Consider the following 23,723-nt stretch of genomic DNA (forward strand, 5'->3'; position numbering starts at 1 on the left):
GTTTGGAAGGTTTTCATGAGTGGTTCAAATAAAATATATGTCTCACAAAATTAACCTGTGAGACCGTCTCACTTGAGTTTTTGTGCTAAAAAACTATAATTTTTTTGAATAAACCCCAAAAATTACCAGTTTCAAATTATTTACTTTCTCAAAACATTTCTCACCCCTCTAAAACCAGATCCAAAAACAAATCTAAAAAGCAAAATAATATATTCAAATAAATATTATATATCAGCGAGGCGTTAACATCCCTATGTTTGATTAAACAAGATTTCAACCAATAAGTTAATTAGAACTGGAAAAATATACAAAAAGAGAGCAATTTCACCAACAAACACCTCTGTATTATAAATGAAGCAAGCGAAAACAAAATCGTAGGACAAATTTTTTGTAACATTTTTTCCTCTTGCAAACACATATATTTATAGATTAAAAACATGTAGTAGGACAGAAATAATAAATATAAATATAATAAAAATTCATTTTAGTTGTCGACTACAACTTCGATTGTTATACATTTTTACAAGTTATCTACGACTACGAGTAGTACTAAAAAGTAGGTAATTCAATGTTGTCCCTACAGGGAGAAAAAAAATACAAATCGAGAAAGTTTTTTTTGGCTGCTAAATTTTATTGGATAACATGGCATCTACTTATAGTGTTACACCCAAAATCAAGTGTCAAAGCTCAAATGTCAAAGGCCAATCAAGTGAACAATATTCCTTAGGTTGCCTAATTAATTTTTTTTATTGTTCTTGAATTTTCCTTCCGATTTTCTTCATGTTTCTAACTTAGTTTTCTCGTTTAACCGAAGGAGCTAGAGCTATCGGAACCTATTCTCGCTTGATTTCGAAGTTAGATTTCAAAATATTTGGCAGGTCTGCGGAATATTTTCCTGAACTTCTTCAAATTGGCAACCTCTTCATTTTAGAAAGCTAAGAAATTAAATAAGTTATCTTTTGACATACTAGAGGCCATGAATTTTCCCACGTACCCAATTCTGTAACCTTCAATCTTCAACTATAAATTGCTAGCTTTCTTGAACAAATACGCAGCATATATAGATTTGACGTATTCTTCTTGCAAAATAAAAGATGTTGGCTACTCGCTTTGCGTTGTTTTTGGTCATTTTGGCCGTGGTTTGCTCAGTTTCCTATGCCGCCGATCCCGACCCGTTGCAGGACTTCTGCGTCGGATTCAACGACTCTTTCTCTATGGGTAACATTCTTGGATTTATATCTTCTTATATATGTATATAGGTGTAGATTTCGGCTAACCATCGTAGTATTGCAGTATCTGTGAATGGAAAGTTCTGCAAGAACCCGGAACTAGTGAAGCCGGAAGATTTCTTCTACTCGGGCCTGGACAAAGTCGGGGACACCTCAAATCCTCTGGGATCAAAGCTCACACAGGTCTTCGATGACCAGCTAGGAGGCCTCAACCATCAGGGAGTCGGGATGGTCAAAATCGAGCTGGAGCCGAAAGGCCTCAACCCGCCCCACGAGCACCCTCGTGCCTCCGAGATTATTTTCGTGTCCGAAGGGACCATGTACGTTGGTTTCATAGAGTCGAATCCTTCGGACCCGAATGTGCCCAACAAGCTCTACGCCAAGACACTATCTCCAGGAGACGTCTACGTGTTCCCGCGGGGGACGCTACACTTCCAATACAATGTTGGGAAAACTAATGCTGTTGCATATGCCAGCTTCAACAGCCAAAATCCTGGAGTGGTGACGGTAGCGAGTTCGTTATTCGGATCGAAACCGCCTGTTCATCCCGAGGTTCTTGCTAAAGCATTCCAAATTGATGTGAAAATGGTGGAGTATCTCCAATCGCTAACCTGGAAAAGGAACAACTGAGAGTATATATTGCATGTGTTGCCGTTTTATATATATATATATATATATATATATATATATATATATATATCGTAGATATCGATATTGAATGTATAAAAAAATAAATAAGCAAGACCCTTCGCGTGGCCGAATATGTATAAATAATTAAGCATGTTTGATTTTGTATTGATAATTTGGAATTGAATGAGCAGCAAATGAAGATTTTGAATAGGAGTGAAACAAAAAAATATCAATTTATTGGATGAAAATCAAACACGACAAGATATAAAAACTAAAACACGAAAACATGTTAATTTACAATACTAGAATTGTAATTTTCTTTAAAAGAATGCTTTTGAGAACGAAGAAATATATGCTTTTTGCGGAAACACGTGTGTATTTGGAATAAATGTGATATTTTGGTAAATTAATTTTCTAATTCATGATCAAGCATTCAAAATTAACTACTACGCCGGAATACCATTAATTATGTAAATTATATTCATTATTATTGATAATACAAATTTAATTTCATTAATATATGATTTCTTTCACCTATAAATAGTTCAATCCTTAAGACAGTAACTTATCATGAAATATTTCACCTACGACCATATTGATACAAATAGCAGAGTTCAAGGAGTCGCGACCAAAGTTGAAAAGTTGAGAAAGCCAAGATAAGAATAAATTTGAGGATAATTGCACTAAACCCACACTCGTAATCTTGTAACATGGTACACATAAATAATGCAATGAAGGATAACTAGTCACTGACAATAGAAATTGCCATGTCCAGCAGTTTATCAGTAATGCAACTAAACAACAATAACACACCCCACTGAAGTCTACCTACGCAAACGGAGTAAACAGATAGCGTCCGGTAATTCGTGTTAAACAATAATGATGTTCCTTTGCTTGAACCATCAAGAAGGTGGCATCCCATTGACACCTGCAGAAACACAGTACAACAAAAAAGAAGAGGTTGGATCCCAACACGAGCTGCTAACACGGTCATTTTATCATTGGGACAAAACTATGGGGGCATATGCATTGGCCAATGGGGTATTTATGTACAGCAGATTAATATTTTTTAGGAAGTTCCTGAATCCGGCATTTGCTTTCAACCTCCAAATAGAAGTGGCTTAACAACTATAAACATCTTAACAATCCATTCCCTGTACCACTACCACTACATCGAGTTGGCACATCACAGCACATAGAAAATACAAGGAGCCAGAGTCAAATCTAGGAAATACGACACAACATAATCCTGAAAACCTCGAATACCAAAATATTCGCCGGTACAGTTAGGAAGTTCAATAAAACATAATCGATACCTTATATTTGATTCTCAGTAGGAAAAGGAAGAGAATAAAAAAACATGTAGACCTTTCATAAACTGTCAAGAGGATGGAATAGAATCACCATTTTTTTTGGTGTTGTCAACCCATCCATGCTTAGCAAATGTTTCAAACCACAGTAATAAGGATTCAACGTGATTGAGCTGACAGATTCAAGGGTGACAAGATTCAGAAATGAAAAAAAGAGTATAGTCACTTACAATTTTATCTGAAAATTAACTGAAAATAAAGTACACATATTGCACTTACAATCTTATCTGAAAATAAATACATGTATGGGCAAGAGATGGATCAAAATAACTTTACATGGGAAAAACCTACCTGTTGAACTTGAAAGTGCTTCCAAATCCTTAACAGCTTGTCCAATTGCGTGAAGAGCAATTTTCTTCACCTTCATATAAAAAAAGAAAAATCAAATTCAGGTCCATAACATTAATTTTCTTTTTCTCTCAATTGAAACTTTTAACTGCTTCGTTTGAAACACCCCTTCCGTTGCACCAGCAAATCCAAGCATCATATTAGTAAAAAATGTGTTCCAACTGAGAACTTCACATGCAACCCCTTGAATGAGCGTAAAGTGGCTATAGTTGCTGGAATTTGAGCACCAAACAAACCAATTGCCTTTTATGGTCATAGAAGAATGTACGATATGACCATACACAAGTGACATGGATGCAAATCTAGAAGATATGAAATCAATATAAATGAACCATAGACTGGTGCCACAATGTTTCTTCTCCGAAGCAAAAAACAAGTATGGCTCAAGATCCCAAACACATGCCCATAAAAATTGTACCTCTAACTTGTCTTCCTTAGCAATGTGATTCCGGGGAAGAATGCGGAATTCCTCAGTCAACCGAACACATTCTTGGACATTTTCTGGCGAAACAAAGTCGACTGCAACCTTTATGCAAGACTGCTAACAGAAGGAAACAGTTTTAGCCAAAAGGAAAATAATAAAGAAGTAACTCCAGTTTTCATGAGCTACAGATCTCATGAAAATTTGCATCCAACTGTAAACTAGCTATTGACAGTTGTAAATCCATTAAAAAAAACAAAAAACCAAAACAAGTACCTTACGAGATAGTCAATGTTTCAGTTGGCAATACAATCTACATGTTTCCTTGGTTTCCATGGATCACAAACTATAATAATAACTAGGAGAATTTTGAATATTATATTGACATCCATAATTATTGTTCTTCCATACTTATTAAAGGCCAAAGTGCATTAAGATGCAAAGATGAAAGGGCCTAGGGCACGGCACATCCTACCATGTGAGTCTCGAACTGAATCCTGAAAGTTTAGCTAATTGGAGGCTAAATATGAAAAATGATAGAAAAAATATGAACCTTGGAACCTGAGAATAAATATGTTACATATTAAAGTATCAAATCATGGGAGGTGCAAGAGGGAATTCTTGTAAGAAAAACTTAATTGAGGACAAAACATTAATTCTGTTTTGCCTTCTTATACTCTCGGTCATATCCACATAACCTTTATATTATTACATGCATCAGTTTGCCTCAGCCGACTATGTCCCACAACACAATCAACCCTCTTATTATTAATTGCATATATTTAACTCAAACAATGCAACATTTCTTATATTACAACATGTTTATGTTTATGATTATGAGAAGGCATTTGTATTATAATTGCACGATTAAAAAAATAAATGAATGTTATCTGAATATATTATTTAATAACAAAAGTATTATGAAAGTAAATGAAAATTGGTCTGAACCATTGTTCAACACAAACCCCTGACAAATCCTTGAGTTTTTATTCAAATTCCAATCAATTTGTATGTGATTTTACAACAGACTAATTTAACTAGATGCTTTTAATCGCACACTCGTTATACAATTACTTTATCATAATTATAATTGTTATCTAGAATTCGAGATATATCAAATTAGCATCTAACAAGTGTTGAACAGGCGATGCAATTAATAATGCAATGGATAAAGTGATCTAACTAATGATGCAAGGGGAACCTATATAGAATTCATATAGTTGAAGAGATAAACTGATGTGATTGGCAATATGAAGGAGAAGTGAACACAAACTATAGTTCAATGGGGTAAATTGAATCAACATTATAAAGGTCAAATTGCAAATGCACTTTCAGAAAAGCCCGACTTGTGGCAAAATAAATAATTTCAGTCAAAAGTGTAAGTTGACAGAGAAGAAATAATGTATATGTTTTTATTATTTCTCCACCCTTGCTCAATACATTACATGCTGATTTAAAGCAAAAGAAAAAAAATAAAGGAAAGGAAAGTGAACAAAATCACATATGCAATGGGATTAAAATCAACTACTCTATCAATCCCTTGTGTTGAAAATCTAATTTTATCTCATTAGTTTGGTTGGATAGAAACTTATCTTTCTTTATTTATATTTTAGTATTTTAAATTCTTAGGATTAGGTTGTTTTACCTTCTAAGCTCGTTATATAATTCTTTGTAACACTCTAATTTTTATTCAGTGGAATGAAACATTTGTTTCCCATTCTCCTTCCTTTCAAGCTACATGGTATCAGTTAGCACATGTTTGACATGACCAAATATGGCATGGCGGCCCAGCCCAAACTACATAACCCACCCTGCGGCTACTGAGTTTCCTTCTGTTCTGATCACCTGTCACAAATTGAATGGTAGAAACTTTCTCCACTGGTCACAATCTGTGGTGATGTTTATCTGTGGCGAAGGAAGGATGAATTTCTCTTTGGCTCCTCGTCCTGTCCAGCAGCAGACGACCCAAAGTTTCGGGCCTGGAATTCGGAAAACTACACGGTCATGTCGTGGCTGATTAACTCAATGACGATATAGATCGGCGAGAACTTCTTTCTCTATCGCAGTGCTAAATAAATCCGGGATGATTCCCGCAACACCTATTCCTCCAAAGACAGCACCTCCAAATTATTTGCCACTAATGCAGCCTGCAAGAACTGCGTCAATGGGAGCTCTTTGTTACAGAGTATTTCAATTCCCTTACCCGCCCTGCCTATGACAGCAACTGGGTCACTTCGAAGTTTATGAGTGGAAGTATAAAGTTGATGGGGGTCGTTTTCATGAAATTTTTTATAAGAAGCGCATCTACAAGTTCTTATCGGGCCTCACTCCTCACTCGATGATGTACGCAGCCGGATTCTGGGATCCAAGCCATATCCGAGCCTTCGAGGTGTCTTTTCCAATGTGCATCATGAGGAGAGTAGCCAGAAGATCATGTTGGGCCGTCAGCACCGTCTTCCTCTGTTGATGCATCGGCGTTGGCTGCCCAACACCACATGTCCCATCACAGCGACGATTCTGGTAGTGTGCGTCATTCACAGCCACAGCCCACCACTGGGCAATTCAAATAAGGTCGCATGTGGTATCCTAAATGCCGCTGGCCAACACATACACTGGAAACATGTTGGACGATACATGGGAAACCTGCTGATTGGAAGCCAGCGCGTGACAGACATGCCAATACAGCAGTTTCCGAGACTCCACTTTCTGAGCAACAACCAGTCGCGAAAGATCAGCTCAAGGCACTTCAGAATTTGTTTGGCCAGCAAACTCACACCTGCTCAATCGCTTATTGGCACCGGTAATGTGGCCCAGTCAAGTATTTTCTCGTTTTCGATTCCATACCATGCTTTTTCATCATCTTGGACCAAATGACTGGGAGCTTCAGCTTGTTTAATTTTTTTCTGACTTGTCATGCTCCCAAAACCGTGCGTACAGCAAATGGTACACTTTCTCAAGTTACTCGTTCTGTTCACTTGAATAAGGATCTTTGTCTTCATTCGGTCTTACTTGTGCCAGCCCTTGTAATCTGCTGTCAGTCGATAAACTCAATCATGATCTCATCTGCACGACTAAGTTCTTCGTTGATTCTTGTGTTTTCCAAGATTTCGCATCAGGAAAGACGATTGGCAGTGTCAATCCTTCTGCGAGCTTGTACATTCTCAAGACGGATGCTTCCTAGGCCGAGACTCATGTCCCACCATCCGTGTCTCACTCCGTTTCTGCCTTGATTCAAATGAAGTTAGGGATGTTTTATTGTGGCATTATCGTTTAGCTCACCCAAACCCATTATATCTAAAGACGTTTCCTTTTCCTTTTTAATAATAAAAGTTCTCTTTCTTTTCAATGTCATTTTTGTCAGTTCTCTAAACATACTCTTGTGCATCTTTCACACCAAACCACTATATACGTTAATGCTTCTCTCTCTTATACACATCGATATTTGGGGGACCTATAACGTACCCAATCTTGGGTGTACTCGTTGGTTTATTTTATTCGTCGATGATCACACACGTGTCTTGGGTCTTCATCATGAAAAATAAAAAACTGCTCAGATTTTCAAGCATTTCCATAGCATGGTTCAAACACAATTTATCCAGGTGTTACGCACTCGTAGAGCTCGTGATTATTCAATTTTATTTTTGGGGGTTACCTGCAGACACGGCATAATTCTCCAAACCTCGTATGTTGACACACAACAACAAAATGGGGTCTGAGCGAAAAAATGGGCACCTTCTTGAGGTTGCTCGTTCATCAATGTTTACCACAAACGTTGGCCGATACCACTGAGGTGATGCCATCCTATCAACCACTTATCTTATAAATAGGATGCCCTTCCGGGTACTGACTTTTAAAACTCGTATCCAAACCTTCCTAGAGTCTTACCTTTATTCTCATCTCATTCTTCATGACGTTCTTCTTAAGGTGTTCGATTGTTCGTCTTTTATTCACATTCACTCCAATAATCGTGGGAAACTTGAACCACATGTTGTCAAGTGTATCTTCCTCGGTTATTCTCCTAACCCGAAAGGCTGCTAGTGTTATTCCCCCGTCACCAAAAAATGCTACATCTCAATGAATGTCACCTTCTTTGAATCTAGCCATTATACCCCAATTCCTCGGTTTAGGGGGAGTCTTCCACCAATGAACCGCGAGGTTGGGAATCCACACTACCATCCATCTTAATATAGAACCGCCTACATTGGATACTACCCCATCACATCCACCTCATTTCCTAGGAGACTAAAACTCAATGAGCCAATTCATACCTATTCTCAAAGGAACCATCCTCATCAAGATAATATAAAAGTACATGCACAAACTCAAGGTCATGAACTCTCAGCTGCAAAATTCAGGTACAAACTCACAAGACTTAAACTGGTTCTGATTCACCTGTCATTAACATTATAGATCTCGATGACAGACCCATTGTATGGTTAAAAGAAGTCCGAACATATGCATGGCATCCTATAAATAACTTTGTCTCACTTGAGCATTTTTCACCTACGTATCGTGCCTTTCTTTCCCATCTTGATCAGGTCAACATTCATCCCACTATTGACGAGGCCTAAATGCTCAAGACCGGAACGTTGTTGCCTTCAAACAAATAAGTGCACTTGAAAAGAATTATAGATGGAACATCACTTATCTCCAATCTTGGAAAAACCTGTTGGATGAAAATGGATATTCACCATCAAGTATAAATCTTATGGAAGCATAAAATGACTAAAGGTGAGACTTGTAGCCAAGAAATACACAAAATTCATTTGCCATTGACTACCAAGAAACTCTCTCCTGTTGCGAGACTAAACACTGATCGAGTTCTCCTATCAGTTACAGCTAACTCGGACATGCCATTATATCAACTTGATGCTAAGAATGCAATTCTTAACGGTGATCTTGAGGAAGAAACATACATGAAAATTCAACCTGGCTTTGAATCAACATTGACAATGAATAGAGTGTGCCAACTTCGAGAGTCTCTTTGTGGGCTTAAACAATCACCTAGAGCTTGGTTTTACCGATTCACAAAGTATTAAAGAAAGATGGTTACACTCGATGTCAATCCGACCACAACTTATTTGTGAAGTACTCCAGAGAAAGTAAAATTGCAATCCTCGTTGTGTAAGTAGATGGCATTGTACTTACAGATAACCATGCTAAAGAAATAGCTCATGTGAAACTTCTCCTCACAAGATAATTTGAGATGAAAGACCTTGGGCATCTAATATATTTTATGGGAATGGAATACACATTTCTATCTCTGATGGCCAAAAGTTACCAAACTACACATTCTCTCATAATGTTGATTATTTTATTTTCTTGGCACACCAGATCACCTTAATCTCATTTTACGTCTCTAAAATACTACCCATCACGATTATTATAAGTAACATTACAACACACACATTACATGAGTATAATATATTAACTATAAATATTAGTGTTAATTATGTATAATATATTTTTATTTTTCAAATAAATGGTTTAGTTAATGATTTTTTACAGAATAAAGAGTTTTAATTATTTGATGTAGAGATGATTATCATGATTTTTTACATTTAAATTGATTAATAAATAAATTAAAAAGTGAGTAATTCTATCAGTAGAAGTTAATCGAGGAAAATGTGGAAAAAATTAGTTAGGGATGTTAGAAATTACTAATATATACACAGAATAAAATTTACACAAGAAAAATGATGTTTGGGCAAAGGTGGAAAAAAAATTTGGTATGATAAACCATATCAAAAGTGGTTAGTCTAATACCCTCAAGTATTATAATCAATGTTGTAAATGGCAGAAGCCGGTGGCGGGCGATCGGTGACCACCTAGGCGGTGTTTAGGCGATTGAATTTTTTTAAGTTATTTTTTATAAATGATCATATATAATCATACAATATAATCACAAATAGTCATCATTTTTTATGTAAGATGTGTAATAAAATAATGTTTAAACATAAAGAAAGTTCGTACACTATAATATCATCTAGATAATGTGCAAATAAATATATAAATGCAAACTAACAAGATAATTAATAAAGATTCAACATCATGTTAATGTCATTATGCTAACAAAGTAATATAATTACTTTTATCAAAAAACTAAGTTTAAATTTCAAACTTTCAATCCATCATTAGAACAAATATTATACTAAACATAACTAATCTTCCAAATCATATACATACGCACCATCTACTACATTCATAATCCTCTCATCATCTGACTCAAAATCAATATCTTCTTCATTCTCCTGCCTCCAATGTATCTAAATCTTCGTCAAGTTCTCTAATGGGGATGTTCCTTGCACTCCTCCTTGGTTGTAGCATTTAATCCGCTCCCGAGGCCTCCGCTACCATTCTCCAAGTAAGTCTTGAACCCGGCTCGACCTCATCCTCATCACCACCATCAACAAGCCAACCTTGAGCTTCATTAGCTTGAGAGGATATAAGCAAATTTCCACCCATTTCTATTTTACTCTTCTTCTTCATAAGATTGGCATTAAATTTGACGTATACAAGATCATTCAATCTTGATATCTCAAGCCTATTCATCTTCTTAGTGTGTATCTAAAAATTTAGACCATTGTTATTAATAAAAAGAAATGATAGATAACATAATTTATGAATTAATTCTCAATATTTACCCCTTCATATTGACTTCAATTCCTTTCACACCCCGATGAGCTACTTGTCAAAGAGAGAAATCTCATTGCCATTTTTTGTAAGTTTGGAGTGTCACCACCATAATTGGACCACCATCCAACTTAAAAAAGCAAAGAGGAAAAAAATAATTAAACCAAGTATGGGTAAAAAAAAATACATGTACTAACATGAATAAAAATAAAGGAAAAATGATTTACCCGACTCAAAGTCAAGGTACACATTCACCTTCTCATATGCCGCGACCGCCATTTTTCTTCCAAAGTTTCCAGATTTACTCATACTTCAACAATTCATCATTAGCAATGGTAGATTGTATAATGTATATCCTCGTCAGTGGGAAAAATTATCTCAACACACTTCAAAAACTCATTCATAACATTGGTGTCATTTGATATGCTTAATATTTGAAGTAAAAAAACGGATTCAATAAGTAAGTGGTGGCATAATGCAAAGGACTATCAAGTCTACCCTTGCCCCGTGGACTTCTCATTAATAATCTTCAAAATAGGGATGGCATTTTCCTCTTTTTTAAAAGATTTTTTAATGTCTTCTTTGGCTTATTTAAGAGCACCCAATAAAAAGGTCATTGAGGGCTTCTTGTCACCGTCAACAAGACGTAAAACTTTCATTAAAGGGGTGAAAAAATTCAAAGCCAAATAAACATCATTCCAAAAATATATACTTGTTACTGTCGTCTCCGCTGCTTTCCCCATCCCACTACTCCTTAACTTTGTTTTGCTCCACTCATCGGATGTAAACATGAGTCTCAATTGTGTTTCTCGTCTTTGAGACTTTCCAAAGTCAAACTCGGGCCTCTCACAATATCACTCTTCTTGGTATATTTCCTCATAATAGCCAAAGTTCTATGATGTGCATAGATGAATATGGTCAAGGCCTTTGCTTTCTCAAGCATTCCGCTAAACTGAGTAGTTTCCAATTGCTTCAAGCATGAGGTTGATTGTATGAGTCGCACAAGAGGTCTAAAAAATTTGAGGTTGTGTAAGCTTCAATAAATCCGTTGCCAAAATATTGTTTGTGGCATTATCCATCACTACTTGAACATGTTGCGGGCCAATCTCAATGATATATTTTTCAACAATCTCAAATATATAAACCCCAGTATGTGCTCCATGGATTCTTCAATAGAACCAAGGAATGAAGTGCCTAGCTTGCAATTAACTTTGATTGTCAATTGAATGAAAAGGAACCCTCGTTTCGTATATACATCTAGCAACATACTCATACACATCATTTGTAACTTTAACTTCAAGGCATCATTTATGTTTTGTTGTCTTGCCTTTGTTGGATCGATTGCAGATGTCCATTTATCAATAGGCCCGAGGTTTTTTGGCTTCTTTTTTGAAGCATCTCCCACCACTTGACAATCATCATCCTTTCCATCAGCACCTATGTTTACCTCCGGCCTTTCTTCTTTAAGTTCTTCCACCCTTTGTTACTTTTATTCTTGTTATTTTCAAGATAGCCTCACTCTTTTTTTGTCCTCATCGGATGCTTTAGGACATACTTCAACTTGTCATAAAATACCCGCAATATGATGTTACATCTCATAAACTCCTCTTTTAATAAGCCTCTTACACAACTTGCATGTGATCCAATCTTTTTTCTCTTTATTATACAACACCTCATATTCCCAAATATTATCGTTAAACTATGGCTTAAATTCCAACTTAGGTTGTTTATCTTTTACGTCATTAATCTGCAACAATAAATCAGTAATAATAGAAAACTAAAAACAAATTTGATTTTTGAAATCACAAAATCTGAAATATTATAAAAAATATGTTAAATAATAAATATACAATGCCTGACCTCAAGCTTCTTGCTGGCGGCGGCGGCGGCGGCAGACAGTTTGTGTGGTAGGCTTAGTGGTTGATAGTGAGAAAGAGTGAGAACCAAAAGTTAAAAAAAGAAAGTGGGATGTGATTTAAATAACTAGGGTTTTGAGTTTTAAAATTAGTTGACTTTAATTATGTTTTTAAAATTTGTTGACTAGAACTTAAAATTGTTGACTGTCTCATCAAGCCAGCCTGCTCACCGCCTCCACCAACCTCGAGCGCCTGGCACCGTTGTTAGCTTGGGCCGCCTAAAACAGCCGCCTCATGCGTAGGTTGCGCGGTCGAGGGCTGCCTACCTCCTAGGCACTGCCTAGACAGCCGACTCAACCCATTTAGAATACTGATTATAATATAATATTAACAATAATAATCAGTGTTCTAAAAGACGCGAAAAAATGCCGATTAAGCGTGAAGTGTGAGGAAAAAGCTTTGCTTTGGGTAAAAGCGTGAAAAAAATGCTCAATCAAACGGTTGACCATATTAAGCGTGAAAAACACGAAAAAGTATGAAAAAAGTGAAATTTTTTTAGATAAAATTTTAATTTATTTGTTTTATAAAATTTAAATTATACATTTTATTTTAAATAATATATATTTCATAACATAATTTTTTCAAACAAAATAAAAACGTTAAATGCATCGAAATAAAAATTTTACTCTACATAATTTGTGATTTTGAGACTTAAAGTGTTTGATAACTGTAAATATATGCATTTATTCTTAAAATTTGTATGTTTATTTATTATTTAATTTATTAATTATTTGATATAATTAAAATATAATAAAAATTAAAAACGTTTTTTAAAGCTTATTCTCATACTAAGTTCGCTCAAGTTTATAAAGTTTTAAGCTTGTTCGTGACGCTTCGTCACGTTTCGCACTTTTTAGAACCTTGATAATAATAATAATAATAATAATATATTATTATACATAAGTCATCCATCCAACAGTCGGTCTGTGGAGTAAAGAATTATAAAATCGATATAGATGCACATAAACATATGGATAGCCCGCGTAACTATGGCACACTATAGTTAAAAACACATAACATCAAAACTTCATGCAATCAAAACATAAAAAGACTTCTACAAACTAATCTACCTTTAAATTTCTGACTTGATGCGGGCAGCCAGCAGGAATGAAAACTGCATCACCTAATTTCTGAATAAATGTCCACGGTTCGATTCCTAAACAAAAATAAGAAACGAAAGGCCAAAAATCAACACAAAACAAATTATTTAGATTGATCGCAGATATTAGATACATTAAGGTGAGAAGATTGACCATATTCTTCCTTGAGTTTCCTCTTATGCTGCCTAGTCAAGTAAACAGTTTGATCGTGAATAGGATGGATAATCTACATCAAATGAGATCACAAAATAAGAATAAACAGTCACATGTGGAAGCCAACTGTTGTAATAAGACTTTCCTGATATCCAGAGAAAGAGCAGAACCATAGGTTAACAATGACAATCAAATTCAAGAATACATAAAGAATTAAAGATGCAGATCAGACAGCAAATCAGAATCAACAACTGGCATATTTGAGCTGTGCTTCTAAGTCATAAGGTTGCCAAGACCCATGCTCATTGCACTGAATGAAGAAAGACTGGTTTATTGGTACTTTACACATATTGAGAAGGGAATGCTACAATAAAATTAAGATAATATACTGATCATAGTTCGAATGGATGTGCGCTATCTATGAGTCAATTTCCCTACAAAATCCAGCCTAGCTGATCATAATCTGGTGAATGTCTCTTCCTTTTTAACACCTAAAATGCAAACAGAAGATACATCATGAACCTTTAAACTGCTTAGTTTTTCATATTAACATTACCTGTGGCAAGGGATTGCCATAGATGTGTCTGAACTCCTTGTAGTGCTTCCTCACATATTCCTCCAATTTTGGGACATCTTGCCTTCTAAAAATATCCCAGAGAGCACCACCGTCAACGTCTTCAATATTTTCCAACATGTTTCTTGAAATCGGCATTTGGTAATTTGCACATTCTTTCTCTTGGGACTTTTCCACTATTTCAGAAGCTTCCAACAATTTCTCCCGACCATCATTAATTATTATGTCACTCGAGCTCACCATTTCTACTTCAACACAAGATTTTCCGCCGGATTCATAGGTTGAATTGTTGGTCTCAGTTAAATAATTTTGGCTATCTAAGTTTTCATCTTCATTCCTTCCTATGTTAAGCCCCATTCCCTCCTCTATATCACTGACTTTCTGATCCAATATTTGAGTTTCAATGCTGGCCTTTTCATCAGGTCTTTCATTTAGTCTGTTTCCTTTTGCAAGATTAGGAGCTCTAACTTCATTGGTATTATTCCTTTCAAAGGCTGGTAAGAAAGTCTTTTCGTTCAACCTAGACAATCCGTTTTCATTGAGTCGCTGACTTTGTAGCATTTCAGTTGATTCCTGATTATTTCCATAAAATTCACGTTCATCCTGAGCAGCATGCTTCTTTTGCAGCTTTTTTATAGTCGAAATATCCTCGATGGTAACTGACTCAGAATGGGTCAATACATTCACCTAGCGGACAAAAAAAGGTAAATGACTGCTACATAACACAAAGTCAGAGTAATAAAAAAAAAACCCAGAGTATCAGGCAAAACGGAGTTAATGGCGCCCTATCATAACCAACATAAAAAAGGTAGCGGCAAGATAACGCGAAGTTAGAAGGGGAGAGCTTACTGCATCAGACATATCACAATGTAATTTTGTTACAGAATCTCCTCGAAGCAATTCCTGAGAAAATCCATAAGCAATGTATGTTTTCGGCCCCATATCAGGTTTAAGAGAGTTCTCGGGCAGTTTAACAGCAAGGTTTAAGTAACCACAACTAGGATGTGTATATTCTTTGAAAGGCAAGCAGCTGAGAAACTCAGCACCATGACGAGGTAACCGTTCGTCAAACAAGTTAGATGGAGGCCAGTCTTTCAACTTAAGAAACTGAGGCCAACCAAAAGGGTCAGCCCGACCATTTGAATATCCTTGGAAAAATTGGATGACGTCTATGTCAACCTGTGCATCAATGACAACTAATAATTTATCCATCATTCACACCTCTAAGCACCAGGATAAAGGCATGAAAAAATCTAAGAAGTAGGCAAGTAGGAAGCAAAAAACCTAGATGGTCCAAAATCTGAATTAGCATAGAGCAAAGCCATTTTATAAAATTTTAAAAGCCTATAATGCCATAAATGTCAAAATTCCGCACTATTTCATAGTTTCAGCAAGGGAGAATTAGGTCAATGACCTTACTCAAATTTGAATTTAAAATAATAACCTCCATTACTTAGAATAGCGGTGTGCAATAGGTTGCATTATGTGTTTGTAGGAGGCCATAAACTTAAATGACTCACGCATAAAACTATTATCATAAACAATCCAATATATAGTAAAAATTCAGAGTCTGCATTTATTCCAAAAGTGAACGGCCCAAAACAAGCACCCCAAAGGTGCACTAAACAAACTAGTAGAGCTTGAAATCGGGCACTGCATGAAACAATCATCAAGGAAATCAGACAAGATTCATTAATGGGATCAAATGAGAAATGGCTTACATAAGAGTTCATAAATCAATCAGCTACTCCAATTGAGGGTACTTTCATAAAAAAATATACATAAAATCTAAAATTTTAACAATCTTAAATCTTGTTTCAGTACGTAAAACTTCAGATTACAGTTGCTTGAAGAAACAAAAAATGAAGAACAAGTAACTGACCTCACACCAATCTAAGCAATTTATAGCAGACACATCAAGTAGAGGTTTGTGTTTATTGCCAGATTTCTGACGAAAGGCACGCCACATAACCATGGGTTCCCAGCTCAAACCAGATGCACTTTCAAGGACATCGCTAATGATTACTGGCTCTCCCTTTAACCAATGAGATTGAAAGTGCTTCAAATCAGTATAATGAAGGTCTTTTGCCGATGGGTTATATAAGAAATTGTCCTCAAAGTTTCCTCGAGAAGAGACCCTCCGTGATTTATCCATGTCAAAATTTTCACCAACAAATTTCGAACATGAACACTCCTGCCCAAAATTTTCAGGCACTTTCTCAAGGTCATGTTTTCGGTATATTTCTTCCACTTCCAGTAGCAACTCGGAGACCCAGTTATCTGGAAAAATGCATTTGAATTCTAAAATCCCTTCACCACAGCCACCAGCACTTGGTGGCGGGCATGGGATGGCACCTGCTTCCGTAGATCTCCATTCATACTTGAACTTGTCAGCATCCCCAGCAATAGAGTTAACCACTTCGCTACATGTGTCATTCTTATTCGAAATCGCATCATGTAACTCAAAAGGATCTCTGGTATCAACGTTTACTCCACCACAAGGTTCATGGTCAGTTGAAGTAGCATCACCACCGTGCAAGTATTCAAACCCGCGATTCTCATATCGCATTATCACTTCCTCGTCACCTCCTTGAAGGAAACCATCCCGAAGCTCTCGACAACATGTAAGGCAGAGATCATAGAAACATTGTGGGCAGCTTCGGTGAAAGTCAACAATGGAAGTCTGGCAATTATTGCTGCATAGATTCATAGCCAAAATAAGTCTAACATGTACCTACGGATGAAAGAAGGAAGAAGAGTTCCACCAATATCTACCAGTATATTCTCTCATTCGCCTGGCAATTTGAATTCTTTGGTTTTATTTCTGAGGCCGGCAACCCTGCTCCAACAAGCTTCAATAGTCAAAGAATTTCCAAATTGGAAGTTGAAATTAACATGAAATTTATATCGTTGAGGCACAGAATTTGACATTGCCTCCATAATTCCACAAAAATCTAAAGCACTCCATGATTTAAGTCTGGACAAATGTGTTCCCCACTACATAAGAGTGACTTCTTGACTAAAACTCTTTTTCAAACAACAAATTACCAAAACCCCTTTTGCAGTTCTCAAGCAATCTTTGAACATTAAGAGTAATAGAAAAGCCCATATTTTTCAATCATATGACACTAACTTGATTTATTACTATATGAGAAACTCCGACACTAACCTGGAGATTAGAAGAGTTTCAGCCAAAAAATACACACTGAATTCATTTTACTCCCAGGATAATAAAAAAATACCTTTTATCTTAGCCTCCATTTCCCTCTCACACATTTGCTCTGCATGGAATTGTTCCAAGAAAGGCAGAAGGATTCGCAAAATGTACTTAGAATACTGCAACTTCTCTTCATTACTGAACTTCAGTATCAAATTATTCGATTTCTATTAAAAAAAATCAGCATTCAGATAAATGTGGAGGAAGAGGAGAAGAAGAAAAAAAGGAGCAATAACCAACCGCAGTTGGCCCATCCAACCGCAGACAACTCTTGCAATTGCAGTTGTTGCGACAAACAGGACAAGCTTCAACAAAAGCCTCTTCTGACAACCGCGGATACCTGAGAACATGCCAGATTGATACAATGCCAGTCCACGGGTTGAAGAGAACAGGAGAAAATTACGAGAGAGTGTCAATAGTCATTTCTATGGCAGGTGAGATATCTACTATAAAATTCACAGCTAAATAGTCATGATAGTATCAAGATATTTGTGGCTAGATATGCATGCTAAGATTCAGAGCATAACAAACAAATAGGGAAAAATGATGTATGGCTTGAACAGATTGTACTCCAACTCTTTCAGGTTAGTACTTATACTATTATTCTTTGAATACATGCCTCTGTCAAAGAAATTTCTTGTTCAGCAAATGGAAATGTTTAAAAAATATGCGCACCATACATATTCCACGGCACATAATATAATCTGTAAGATACTATTACAGTGAAGTGCCAAAAAAGGCTTACCCAGCAAGACTGTACATACCATCTAGTAATGCAAATAACGCAGTATCTCCTTCTTTCACATCTAGTGCATCGTACAACTCTCCCTTTATCATTCCTCTTGCACTGGTGACACGTGTTACGCTCTATCTCCTTACCCTGATAATGAAAAACCGAAAAAAATTAGCCAAAGGACATGGAAGAAACCGCAAATTGCTAAGAATTCAAAAAGGAACAACACAAGAATATGTTTACATCTTCGCTAAGCTCCTTCCCACCCTTGTAGTTGATTTCACTTTCCGGTCTAACCTTCTTCGCTCTTTTCTCCTCGCCTTCCTCCTGTTCTCCAGCTCTCGACGCCTTTGTGCAGTTTCCTCGAATCTGGCTACTGTCGTTTTTTTCTTCTGCCACAGTCTCACCATCATTCTCCTCATTTTCTTTCATCCTCTTTGAAAGACGACCCCTTCTCCGCTTTTCCTCAATTCCCTGGTGTGCCACAGTCTCATTATCAATCTTCTCATTACTGACTCCCTCTCTCTTGGACAGATGACTGCTTCCCGGTGTCTCCTCGTTTACATGTTGTGCCACATTCTCAAAACCATTCTCCTCATTCTTCACTACCTTAACCTTTGCCGGTCGCCCCCTTTTCCGCTTCTCCTGTTGTGTCACGAATCTCGTTATCAATCTCCTCGTTTTTAACACCCTTCATATTCCTCTGACGACCCCTCCCCCACTTCTCGTCAAATTCCCAGTCGTACACAACCTCACTCGATTTCTCGATTCTCTCTTTCGCCAGATGACTACACTTCCTTGAAGATTCCCTCTTACTAAGAACACCATATTTCACCGCATGTTCGTCCATATCAATAACCCCGTTTGCCTTTCCCTCTTCTTTCCTCTTCCTACCCCTCCTTTTCCCTCCACTTCCCACTGTTACAAATACTCCATCAACCTCCAGTTCTTCTCGCTCCCCAAGTTTCCCTTTTTCCTTCTCATCCTCTTCTTCCTCCCTCACATCTTCCAACCCCTTAGTCACACTCTCCATATTCTCTTCCGCCTCAAGTTTTCCCTCTTCCACTACTGCTGGAAAATTCAAATCCATGATCTCACTTGCCAAGAAACCTATATTCTTCGTTCAAAACTCTCCTCGGGATCTTTTCTTTTGCCTTCAATTAGACAGCCTCGAGAGGTTTAATAGCACACAGATTTCTGGATTTCGAAAATTTGAGAATTCCTCGTCGTACGGCGACTTTGGGATTCTCAAATCGCAGATGGTCTTGCCCAGCAACTGAAACTGGGCCACGTTTCTTTTGAACTTGACCATGGGAATTTTTTAATTTTTTTATTTTTTTTATTTTTTTTTAGAATAACAAACTCAGTACTTAGAACACGGTAAAAGGTGAAATGTAATGTGTGTAGACATTGGGAAATGCAAATAATTTTTATTTTCTTTCGTTCAAGGAAATGCAAAAAAATTGGTGTAAAATCAAATTAAAGTGTGAGGTTATTTTTTTTTAAAAAATGTTGACTTGGTCTATTTTCCCAAATATTCCGCATCTTTTTACAATATCATATATTTCATTGACCATTTGAGTAAACAATTAAATAAAAACATAAATTTTACTGTCAAGATTTTACATTTGGGTCGAATTTTTATAATTTGGATCTAGTTTTTTTATATTTGGATAAAAAATTATATATTTGAGTTTAGTTTTCATCATTTAGTCAAGTTTTTGGGTGGTTTGGGTTGAGTTTTCGGGTGGAGTTTTTGACTCTAGTTTTTTTTATGTGAAATTTTATGTCTGAGTTGATTCTTAGTGAAGTTTTATTTTGATTAATTTAGATTTTTATTTCTATGGAGAAATAATAAAATTATGGTGACTCTCTTTTTTTGATTTAGAACTTAATTCCCTAATTTTTCCCAATAAACGATATATTTATAATATGAAATACCCAAAAAATTGAGTTGTTTAGTCGAAATTTAATAGATTTGAAAAATAAAATTGAGTTGTTTAGCATCTACTGATGTCTTGGAGTCAGATTCCACTATTACTTTATCATGGCCCATTCCTTTAATCCAAGACAAAGCCTCATGGATTGCAAGAGCTTCTGCTTCTTTTACCAGTGCGATTCCGTGGTGCAGGCTTGTTTTGCATATTATGAAGGAGCCATTGAAATCCCTGACCACCATACCCACCACAAAGGATCTTTTTTTGGTGTCAAATCCCGCATCCACGTTGCACTTGAGAAAGTTCTCCAAAGGCTTCCTCCAGATAACATTTGAGACCAAATTCTGTTGCTTGTTTAGGTGTGGTTCGGCCATTCTTACTGCTAACCATTCTTTAAGCGTGTCATTTGCATGGGACATTGTCCAATTTGCAGAAGGAGAAGTGTTGTTCCACACCCTTTCGTTACGTGAGTGCCAAATTCCCCAAAGCGTCATGACGAAACTCTGTCTCCTTTTCACATCCAGCTTTCCCAGAATGTGGAAGAACCATTCCGCCAGGGACGTAGCCAGAAATTTTTTTGGTCCTGGGCTGAACAAGACTAGCGCGTCGATTACTTTGCGTGAAATTTCCACTGAGATTAGCAGTCATATTCTTGTTTCTACGGCTGAAAAAACCCTCAAGAATGGGCTACCAAATTGGGCTAACATTTTTTAATAAATGAAAAATACAAGGCTAAAATTTAAAATCCATATTTCTAATTAAGCCCAAAATTGTAGCCTGGGCTGGAGCCCACCTCAGCCGTTGGGGTGGCTCCGTCCCTGCATTCCGCAAAACTCTCTAACTCGGCGGGGCTTTGGTTGATCTCATTTTTCACATCCGATATCTCCCAGCATGCTTGAGCAAATTGGCATGTATAGAACAAGTGCCAAGGTTGTTCTAACATGGAGTCGCAATTAGCGCATGTGGACGGGACCATCACTCGCTTGCTTTGGAGATTTATTCTTGTCGGAAGCCAGTTATACACCGTACGCCACGCAAGGTTTTTTACCTTGGGTGGGATATTGAGGTCCCATAACTTGTCCCAATCGCCGGCCACTGCGTTTCCTCTTCCTGTGTATATGGTATTCATGGCAAGGTGGTATCCCGATCTCACTGTGTAATTGCCGTCTCTGCTGTGGCTCCATATGCGCAGATCATGGGTGTGAGTTATGAGAGGAATAGCTGTAATCTCTGCAATGTCACTGTCGCAGAAGTTTTGTTCGATAAATTCAATGTCCCATTCTCGGGTAAATGGTATCATAATTAAATTGTGAGGTTATTTTTTTTAAAAAAATGTTGACTTGGTCTATTTTCCCAAATATCCCGCATCCTTTTACAATATCATATATTTCATTGACCATTTGGGTAAACAATTAAATAAAAACATAAATTTTACGTCAAGATTTTACATTTGGGTCGAATTTTTATAATTTGGATCTAGTTTTTTTATATTTGGATAAAAAATTATATATTTGAGTTTAGTTTTCATCATTTAGTCAAGTTTTTGGGTGGTTTGGGTTGAGTTTTCGGGTGGAGTTTTTGGCTCTAGTTTTTTTTATGTGAAATTTTATGTCTGAGTTGATTCTGAGTGAAGTTTTATTTTGATTAATTTAGGTTTTTATTTCTATGGAGAAATAATAAAATTATGGTGACTCTCTTTTTTTGATTTAGAACTTAATTTACTAATTTTTCCCAATAAACGATATATTTATAATATGAAATACCCAAAAAATTGAGTTGTTTAGTCGAAATTTAATAGATTTGAAAAATAATATTAAATTGTTTATCTAATAAAATGAAGTGAATTTTATTCTTACAAATAAAATTTAATAAATTATGTTAAACACTACAAATACATAAAATATCAAAAAAATATAACTTAAATAAAAATTTTATATATAAATATAAATTAATAAAACTTAAGTATTAAAGTATTATATTAATTAATGAAAGTTGTTTGTTTATAATTAATTTGAAAGGAAAATAAAAGTCATCAAATTAGGCCAACACTTAATTATGTATAGTGACTCGCCTCTAGGGATGGCAATTTCCTCCGAACCCGTTGGAGGATCCGATACCCGACCCAAATAGAAGAGAGTATGGAGGGATTTTTAGACCCGATTAAATAATTTGGTAATCGGGTATGGGGATTTTCGGGTTTGGGTATGGAGGCGGGTTTGATATAATTCGACCCGCACCCGACCTGAATACCCTTTTAAATTAATATATATAAATATATATATATATATATGTATATATGTATATATATAAATTATATTTATTGAAGATTTATCTTCTCAAATCCAAGTATTTTTGTTCAACTAATATAAACTATTTTTAATATTTTGTTATTTTTTCTATAAAGTTTATTTTGCAAATTTTTATCATTAATAATTTTTCTTATTGTTCATTTAAATAATTTTTTAAATATTCATAACTTTATTGAAACAATTTAAATTTGAAAAAATTCAATTGTATATGATAATATGGTATTTGGGTAGGATATGGGTATCCGATAATCCGATGGGTATGGGGATGAGGATGAAATTCAAAACCCGATGGGTATGGGGATGAATTTAATAAATGGGTATGTGGATGGATGTATGAAATCCAACACATACCCTACCCATTGTCCATCCCTACTCGCCTCATATCACTTACTTATAAAAATGCCTCGTGTGATGCATTTCATCACAAAAAAATCCTCTGAAATTCGTGGCTTTAAAGAAAAAATGAGAGCGGAAATAGAGCAGGAGAAATGGAGAAAATAGGAAGAAATGGTAAAAAATAACAAATCATCTCCAAAAATTCCGAAAATTTACATAAAACTCCTCTCGACTCAATCAACGTGTGTAGAAGCTGTGACAAAATCATCAACTAATTTTCTCCAAAAAAATCAAGATTCACAAATAACGATTTCTGAAAAAAATCTAGAAACTTGTTTTTAATGTAGCTACTTTCATTCAATATTCATCCTTATTCTTGAATGATTTCAATGCAATTTTAAAATAAAATTTATTCAAAATTTTTTGTAGTTTACAAATGTGCCGATCAATCATTTAATAGATGATTTCAACTTTTGTGTAGAAAATGTTTTTTAGTTTACAAATGATTTCAATTTGGATGGTTGATACTGGTAATAGGTGGTGGGTCCTGATTAATTACCAATCAGATATTGACTACGAGTAAATGACTGGAGCGATGGACAACGATCAATTTACCGGATTGCTAGTTTGCTAGACAATGCGACTTTTCGACCCAGTGAATTCAAAGAACAATGGTTCAAGCACCGGTATAATGTTCATCTAAACAACGTAACTAAGATCCGAAATTCGTGAATGAACGATTATATAGATCCTACTTGACTACGTGAGAAAATGTTACGACGAATGTTAGTAGGAGCTGCATCTTTAGCTAACAATA

At 35.9% G+C, this 23,723-nt stretch overlaps 3 protein-coding genes across 4 annotated transcripts; 1 reads left to right on the plus strand and 2 right to left on the minus strand.

Moving 5' to 3' along the window:
* Window positions 1–975: 975 nt before the first annotated feature.
* LOC142549581 (germin-like protein subfamily 1 member 14) lies at window positions 976–2,069 on the plus strand. The gene is made up of 2 exons (XM_075658599.1): window positions 976–1,218; window positions 1,294–2,069. Exons 1-2 carry the CDS (start codon window positions 1,095–1,097, stop codon window positions 1,857–1,859), a joined length of 690 nt encoding a protein of 229 aa, XP_075514714.1. The 5' UTR covers window positions 976–1,094; the 3' UTR covers window positions 1,860–2,069.
* Window positions 2,070–2,516: 447 nt separating this feature from the next.
* Window positions 2,517–18,794, minus strand: LOC142549582 (lysine-specific demethylase JMJ27-like). Of its 2 annotated transcripts, XR_012821224.1 has the most exons (14): window positions 18,568–18,794; window positions 18,356–18,471; window positions 17,832–17,931; window positions 17,617–17,758; window positions 17,150–17,213; window positions 16,257–17,070; window positions 15,224–15,553; window positions 14,357–15,061; window positions 13,801–13,873; window positions 13,618–13,703; window positions 3,996–4,115; window positions 3,521–3,590; window positions 3,228–3,342; window positions 2,517–2,787 (listed from the first exon to the last, which is right to left on the minus strand). XR_012821224.1 is itself a non-coding variant. In XM_075658600.1 (13 exons), the coding sequence occupies exons 1-13, from the start codon at window positions 18,754–18,756 to the stop codon at window positions 2,762–2,764; spliced, it is 2,835 nt and encodes a 944-aa protein (XP_075514715.1). In that variant the 5' UTR covers window positions 18,757–18,794; the 3' UTR covers window positions 2,517–2,761. The 2 variants fall into 2 exon arrangements, 1 of the variants encoding a protein (XP_075514715.1); XM_075658600.1 differs by lacking the exon at window positions 3,228–3,342.
* A 1,499-nt stretch (window positions 18,795–20,293) lies between these two features.
* Window positions 20,294–20,680, minus strand: LOC142550278 (uncharacterized). Its single transcript, XM_075659510.1, has one exon. It carries the CDS (start codon window positions 20,678–20,680, stop codon window positions 20,294–20,296), a length of 387 nt encoding a protein of 128 aa, XP_075515625.1.
* Window positions 20,681–23,723: the final 3,043 nt, after the last annotated feature.

Source organism: Primulina tabacum, chromosome 6 (genome assembly GCF_025594145.1).
Source record: "Primulina tabacum isolate GXHZ01 chromosome 6, ASM2559414v2, whole genome shotgun sequence".
Lineage (NCBI taxonomy): Eukaryota > Viridiplantae > Streptophyta > Magnoliopsida > Lamiales > Gesneriaceae > Primulina > Primulina tabacum.

Coding starts and splice junctions, on each gene's coding strand:
- LOC142549582 (XM_075658600.1), bottom strand. CDS start 18,756: ATGAAAGAAAATGAGGAGAATGATGGTGAGACTGTGGCAGAAGAAAAA. Junction 18,472..18,567: donor GGAAGGAGCTTAGCGAAGAT/GTAAACATATTC, acceptor TTTCATTATCAG/GGTAAGGAGATAGAGCGTAA. Junction 13,704..13,800: donor GAAACTCAAGGAAGAATATG/GTCAATCTTCTC, acceptor ATTTTTGTTTAG/GAATCGAACCGTGGACATTT.
- LOC142550278 (XM_075659510.1), bottom strand. CDS start 20,680: ATGTCCCATGCAAATGACACGCTTAAAGAATGGTTAGCAGTAAGAATG.
- LOC142549581 (XM_075658599.1), top strand. CDS start 1,095: ATGTTGGCTACTCGCTTTGCGTTGTTTTTGGTCATTTTGGCCGTGGTT. Junction 1,219..1,293: donor CAACGACTCTTTCTCTATGG/GTAACATTCTTG, acceptor GTAGTATTGCAG/TATCTGTGAATGGAAAGTTC.